The sequence below is a fragment of the Brassica napus genome, chromosome A1, assembly GCF_020379485.1.
Source record: "Brassica napus cultivar Da-Ae chromosome A1, Da-Ae, whole genome shotgun sequence".
Classification (NCBI taxonomy): Eukaryota; Viridiplantae; Streptophyta; class Magnoliopsida; order Brassicales; family Brassicaceae; genus Brassica; species Brassica napus.
Window position 1 is genome coordinate 14,500,642 of NC_063434.1, and position 7,281 is coordinate 14,507,922.

Here is a 7,281-nt window from a genome sequence, read left to right on the forward strand (position 1 = left end):
CCCACAAGCGCTCATTCTCAACAACTTCTCTTCGACAGATTTCATGGTTATCACTTTGTGTGACATAAAATGCCTATCTAAAGACTCATAGCTCCCCAAATTCTCATACTTATCCGGGTATCCATCGCAGTCCAAAGCTGATGAGTGCATGCTCTCTGGTGGAATACCGGATGGACACGCCATTAACCGCAAACTAAGCTGTGCCATCTCCCTCTTTTAAGGGAATGGTTCGCAATAGAAGCATCCACACAACCAGCAACTTCAAGTATGGTTCATCGGGCATGTGAAAAATATGACAAAATTGAGGGTGGTTCTCGAACCACTCCAACTCAGGCTGAAGCTTCTTGATGATAGCCACCGTGTTACTTCCATAGCACTTGCTTTGTATCTTGCATGTCTTGGTGAACTCGGTATTCTTGAAGTATAGCACATCAGGTGGTAATGGTTGGCATTCCTGAAAACCATATAAAATTATATTAGCATGAATTATTAATCTTTCCAGTAGGAATAAGGGTCATATAATTTTTTTTCCTAGTAATACTAGTCGCACCAGTAATACACCAACAATAACTTTTTTTTTAAAACTAAAACGAGAGAAATAATTTTGGGAATGAATACCTGAGATGTCGCTGACAGATGATCAGTCTCATTCTCCTGTGCAGGATGATCAGTCTCGTTTCCATGTGCTGACAGATCATCACTATCATTTCCAGTTGAAAGCTCTTCTACATGTTATTCTTCTACATGAGCAATGTTTCTTTTTGTAGACTTTCCTTTCTTCTGCTTAGTATTTTTCTTTCCTCCACGCTTTCATCATGTCATTATCTCGATCTTCTGGATATCCTGTAACAAAAAACATTCAATCATAATTGAAACCGGCTTTCAATCTGCATATGTTGAAATGCAAACATCACTTTTTCATTGTAGATATGCTCAAACATTCAACACTAGCTCAATATAATCTCTAACTCACTTTCACATTTCTATATGTTCAAATTCAAACACTCACTCATTCAATCTCATTAACCCTCAACCACTCAATCACCATAGACAAGCAATTTGGATATTTCTGTTTCACTTATCCAACATTCAATTTCATATCTTACATTCCAAAGTTTCACTCAAACAATTACATAAACACTAGTAATAATAAGAACTATGACCAAATCACTTTCAATCAACATATATAAATCTTTTTCCTTTCAAACCCTATTTCTAGAAATATCCACATTGCTTCCCTTTCAAATCGCTTCTATTTTCCCATTCCAATAATCATTTAACCATTCACACACAAATTTTTACCAATTATTTTTGAACCCACATTACAAATGAACATAGAACTCAAAAGAAAGAGGATGAAAGAAAAAACTTACCCGGATTTTCGAGAATGAGGAAGATGGAACCGAAGGCTTCTGTTGAAGGAGACACACAAAATCGAAGGCTTTCTGTAAGAGAGAGGTGATTCGTCGCACTTGATTTCGGATTGATTTCGAACAAGAAGAAAAGATGATTTCGTCGATTAGAGTTTCCGCCAAAAAGAAAAGAGGAAAATGAGTGCAGTCGGGGTGGTCGGGACGCGTGTTCTAAGGGGAAGAGGAGAGAAGAAAAGACTCTGGTTAGGTTAGAGGGTTAGCTTAGGTTTAGTTGTAGTTTTATAAATTTATTAAGGGTAGTTTAGTATTTACTGATATTTCTGTAATTAAAAGAAAAAGAAAATTAAATAATTTATTAGGTGAGACAAATAAGAATAAACTATAGAGGTAGTAGGGCAAATAATTAAGAATAAAGTCCGTCCTTTTATTACAATCTCAAGTATTTTGTGTACTCACCTAATCCATCTGAATGGGGGTTTTTTTTTACGACGATCTGATTGTTTACTAAAACTAATGTCATTTTACGTATTAACTCCTATCTTATCATCATGATCATTTTGCACTTAATCCTAAATACTATATATTTTCGATTGCTTCTTCTACTTGTTCGGAAAAAGAGGAATAAGCTACAAATATATGAAATCAGGCACATGTAATGCATAAATAAATAGCTTCCAGTAGTCATACAAAAAGCTAATTTAGGACTAAATGATTTACATTCTTGTAAGGTGAGATTGGGTAATGGCTAGTTTCGAATGAGAAAGATTATTTGATTGATATGAAATTGTTATTGACTGAAGACGACCAACAAACAAAACTTTCTTGTTCAGGTATATTCTTTGTAGAAAATATAAGAAATGTTGATAGTACCAATCAAAACACCATGTATATAAATATTCCCCTGTAACCACATAAAATAATGCAATGTGGAAGATATAATAATACCTCCTCATATTCTTATGATAACCGGGAATTTTCCTGTAATACCTCAAAATTTCCAAACATGTGAACTAATCAATTAAAAACATCCATGTCAACAATGTGTAATTAGAATGAGGAAAAGTGTCTCTAAGTGTAAAAAATTCTTATGATTGTAACCAATAGTGAAATGATATATAATCGTCAAAAGTTTTGCGAATATATAGTTGTATAACTAACTAGTGGACTAGGTATTGAAAGAAACACAAAAACCTAATAATCACCCCACTGTGAATTTCTACTTTGAACATCTGGAGTGTGTACTCACCGTCATAAGAACAATATTTTCCATCGAACCATAAAACACCTTTGTAAAGATCGAGAAAACAATCTTAATTATACCGTGCCATGTGTCTAAGATGTATGATGATATATAGTACTGATATGCAATATTGTTTCACTAAAATATCTGAGCTCAACGTAAAAACCCCCAGAAAAAACAAGTTTTGTGAAAGTATGTATAATTTGTACGTATATTTTTTTTTAATGTATGTGTACGTCGACCATCTTCGATAAACGTCTAATATATATAAAAAAATCTGCACATGAACTCCTCCACCAATGTGTCTATACATGCATATAACACTCTTGACTTCGTCCTTTTCCATTCATCAAAATTTCAAGTTTTTCTTCAAGTAGCACACGATCTCTTGCTGCAAAGTTTAAAACATCCAGTAACATATTTTGACAGCATGAAAACAGTAATATCCTTAACTCGTTTATGAAAACAGATGAGAAAGTAATTTTAAAATATATATATTGGAGACGAAAACGAGAAGATGTATTAATTAGGCAAGCCTTACGAGGAAGCAGAGGAGGATGCAAGCCGCTGCACTGGGGAATAATACGTACCAAAAGTTTAACTTTTGTAACTTTGCCCCGTCTATGAACAGTAGTGGTAAACTTGCCGCTGTTTCCAGATATATAAATTATATGAAAAGATTAATCAATTATACTTTGTCAAAAGAAGATAATCAATTATATTTCAGTTCAGATATATAAATCATAGGAAATATGAATCAATAAGGAAACGTACAAAAGTATGAACAGATTGAAAGAAAATCTTATAATATATTCAAGAAAATGGAATTTATAGAACTGATCTCCTTCATTCACGAGGCCGTACTTGTATATCTCCGTGTTATAGAACTCTAACGCCATATTCATGCTTTTTTATGTAACGAAGAATTGATATTGAAGTTCAAACTAGTTTCTAGAATAAAATGTTTCTAGCATAAGGTTGAAAACGGGCTAATACTAAGAATTTGTAGATGGAACTATTAAACAAATTTTCGCTATTCAAAATCTCCTATGTACTGCCACTCTTTTTATTGATTTTGATTTAGTTGGGATAAAAAAAATCGTTTGGAAATGGAAGGGATTTGATATTCCAGATTTCACATTTTTCCCGTTCGCTATCTGTTTCTCATATTTCTAACCTTTTCAACATAAATTAACAAAGTAAAAGTTTTTATGCTTTTTATGCTATGATGATTAATTCAAAAGTTTTAATGCTATGATGTTTAAATAAATTCAAAATTTTAGTAATGGAAATTTTATATACTTTCAAAAATACCAAATTATTTAAAAAGAAGAAGGTATAATTCAATTACCAGGAGGATGACTAGCACGAGCAATGACCATAAATGCAATGGAAGCAGCTAGTGCGATGCTGCGGGAGAGCCAACCCGGCCCAAAGATGGAGAAAGTCAATACTCCAATGGCTGCACAACCTATTTGAGCCACGAATATATTGTATTTCTGAAATGAATACACATGCACCACCCATCACCGTTTTGATCAATAGTATAGTAGCTAGCATATTATGTTACGTTTATCGTAACTAGCGTTTCAATCGCAAGAAAAGAAATGCGAAAATTACCCTAGCAGCAGGTACAGAAGGAGTGGTGAAGAGAATGGCAGAGACGGCACCAAGTGGTGCAACCGACATTGAGATCCCTTTAGGGTTTAACATTTGATCTATCCTTCCCATTATTGCCATAGCCGCAAACGCTCCTTTTCTCGTACCAGAAAATATTAATAGAAAACATTTTAATTTTTTTCAATACATCCATACATATATTTGATTCATCAACGCGATCATAGATCCAAGGTTAGACATACATGACGGCTATGTGACCTATAATTTATCAAGTAATTTCGTTTGCATGCGTGTTCGAATATATATATAAACCAACTAAATAATATATGCCTCCTCTCAAGATTTGCATAGACGATAACTATTTATAATACGTATAATCTTTAATAATTCACAAACAATCTTGTTTCTATGTGTACAGATTATACGAATTACCAAGAAAATGAGATTTTTTTGACAACTACAAAAAAGAGAAAAAGACTAGAATAGCACCAAACCAAGTTTTTGTTCCCAAAGTAGCACTCAAGGCTCAAAGTCACAAAAATAGGTTTCATTAAAGAGGTAATGTACACTTATACCCCTAGGGTTAATTAATTCAAACCTTAGGGTTTAGAGTTAAGGGGTTGGGTTTTGGAATTAGGGTTTAAAATTTTATAAATAATAAATAATAAAATAAAAAATAAAAATTTTAAAAATAGTTTCAAAAAGTATTTTTAAATTATAAAAATAAAATCTGAAAAAAATAAAAAAAAAATTGAATTTTTTTTTTTAAAAAAAATTATAAAAATTTCGAATCTGAAAACATATAATCTGAAACTATAAAAAAAAATTATTTTTTTTTATTTTTATTTATTTTTATTTTTATTTATTTTAGTTTGTTTATTTAATTTTAAATCAAGGGTATTATAAATATTTTACTCTTTAATGAATGTCATTTTTGTGACTTTCTCCTTCTAGTGCTATTTTTGAGACATAAACTTCAAAAGGTGCTATTATTGACAATTGCCCTACAAAAAACGAATTAATTAATAACTATTAATAATTACGATTCTTATTTCTTACTAAATTCAAGAACTGGTCAACCTCAAACAGTTATTTTCAATAGCTACTTGGTCGCTCGAAGAGACACGATCTCACTGTTTGTCTCTCTCCTCCCTTGTCTTCGGACAAAAGAAAATTGCTGTGTAACAATTATTTTCATTTTTTTGTGACAATCTTTTTATATTTATAAGAAAAACTAACCTGCTGCAGGCCAAATGACGTCACTAAGTGACGGAGCCACCGTGGTCTTATCGGGCTTCCAAGAATCCCAAGAAGCCGCCGGTAAATCCTCAGCCGAAGCCACCGGCATAGACACGCCGACGGTTCTGCTTACTCGGCGACGATTACTCCACGACCTTAGGCTTCTCATATGCCTTACAGATTCATGGATACATAGATCATAAGAAGGGAGCCCTACGAAATGATGGCTTTTGAAACCGGCAGAAACCATTCCCGGAACAGTTGAAACAGCCGGAGTAATAAGATGCCGGGGGAAAACCTGAAAGCGGTGGAAAGATAGAGGCTTCACCGGAAGCAAAGCCATGGTTGTTGGGAGGCTTTTGATATAAATTAATATATCAAGAAAGACTCAAAACATGTCCCCTCTTTCTAATTATACCAAAAGGATGAGAGAGAGGAGACACTAGTGTACAATGACTTTTACAAACACTCAGATTTGTGTATTTAACTATATATATGTTTTGATAAAAAAAAAAAATATAAATACATGTCTATGCATATATGTATATGTGTTAGTGATGTGAATATATGAGTTTACAAGTTGGATTTATTGTATAATGCAGAGGTCACAAAATAATAAAACGGACTGTTTACATTAATAAATTACGGCAACCGAATATTGAATGGAACTAGAACAATTAAGTTTATATATAGTATTAATATATTGCAGTTTTACATTTTTATCAACGATGTTTTCTGGTTAAATGAAGTTTGTATTCCGGTTTGGTTACATTTTGTTGGTTGTTTTATTCCGGTTTGGTTACTTAGACCACTTCAAGTTTGAGTAATAGAATGGCCTTTTGACGTAAAAAAAGAGAAAAAGAAAGTTTGTATAAGAGCAACATTATCAGTTACAACCTCTACCAGTTTCTAAAATAAAACAAAATAATATTATTATAAGAATATTTGATAATGTTTAATTTTTCAAAACCAATTAAAAGCTTAGTTAAGTGACATATGTCGTTTAGAGTTTAGGACCGGTTTTTTAAAAAATTTCATTAATTTTTTTTCTCTCTAATTTTAATTTTTTAATTATTAAGAATCCCCTATATAACACTTGTCATTGGAACTACTCTAAACTATTTATTTACTACAGTGTTCTATTAATGAGAATAAAAATGTTTTAAGAAATACTAGCTGAGATCTATCTGAGTTCTAAAAAATCAGTACAAAAAACATATTGGTACATTTCTTTTTATTTAGATTTTTCAATACCAACTAATTGTGTTTATATTCTTTAACCTCTTTCCACATGTAAATGACGCTGCAAATCTCGCCGCTCACGTCAAAAACCACTAAAATGCTGACGGGATTTTTATTTCCTTTTCGACCAAACTACTTGTTCAGTTGATATTATTTATACTGATTATATAATTGAATAAGAAAAAGGACCTACATGTATTATAGTAGTAATTAATGGAGGAATGGCTTTCTATAATTTTAAAATGATAGATGCAAGTGAATATGCCAAAAAAGCAGTGGCCATATAAGAGGTGGACGGGGTTCAAATGTGAGCCTCTTTCATCAGTCGAAAGGTCATTGGATAACAATAGTGCCTTCTATAATACATAAATTAGTCTTACGCCTCGTTATTTTGAGTTCGTTTAATATGTAATAACCAGAGATTTGTACTTTTGTCTCCGTTATATTTTGTAAGTTGTCGCCTTCACATGCATACACATGTCCCATGTTTCAAATCGTGAACACCAATTAAAATAAAATATATTATCAGATAATATAGACATATTTTTGGCATAAACCTAAAATTTG

At 32.3% G+C, this 7,281-nt stretch overlaps 1 protein-coding gene across 1 annotated transcript; it reads right to left on the bottom strand.

Annotated features, from left to right (window-relative positions):
- Positions 1 to 2,806: 2,806 nt before the first annotated feature.
- On the bottom strand, positions 2,807 to 6,952 carry LOC106414275 (transmembrane protein DDB_G0273707/DDB_G0273361-like). The gene is made up of 5 exons (XM_013854957.3): positions 5,473 to 6,952; positions 4,234 to 4,367; positions 3,965 to 4,112; positions 3,155 to 3,261; positions 2,807 to 3,004 (listed from the first exon to the last, which is right to left on the bottom strand). The coding sequence occupies exons 1-5, from the start codon at positions 5,813 to 5,815 to the stop codon at positions 2,963 to 2,965; spliced, it is 774 nt and encodes a 257-aa protein (XP_013710411.2). The 5' UTR covers positions 5,816 to 6,952; the 3' UTR covers positions 2,807 to 2,962.
- Between the last annotated feature and the right edge of the window lie 329 nt (positions 6,953 to 7,281).

Bases quoted from the DNA above. Each gene is read 5' to 3' on its own strand.
- LOC106414275 (XM_013854957.3), bottom strand. From the start codon at position 5,815: ATGGCTTTGCTTCCGGTGAAGCCTCTATCTTTCCACCGCTTTCAGGTT. The intron at 4,368-5,472 runs GTTAGTTTTTCT...GTACGAGAAAAG, and splicing joins CGTCATTTGGCCTGCAGCAG to GAGCGTTTGCGGCTATGGCA. The intron at 4,113-4,233 runs GTAATTTTCGCA...TATTCATTTCAG, and splicing joins CTTCTGTACCTGCTGCTAGG to AAATACAATATATTCGTGGC.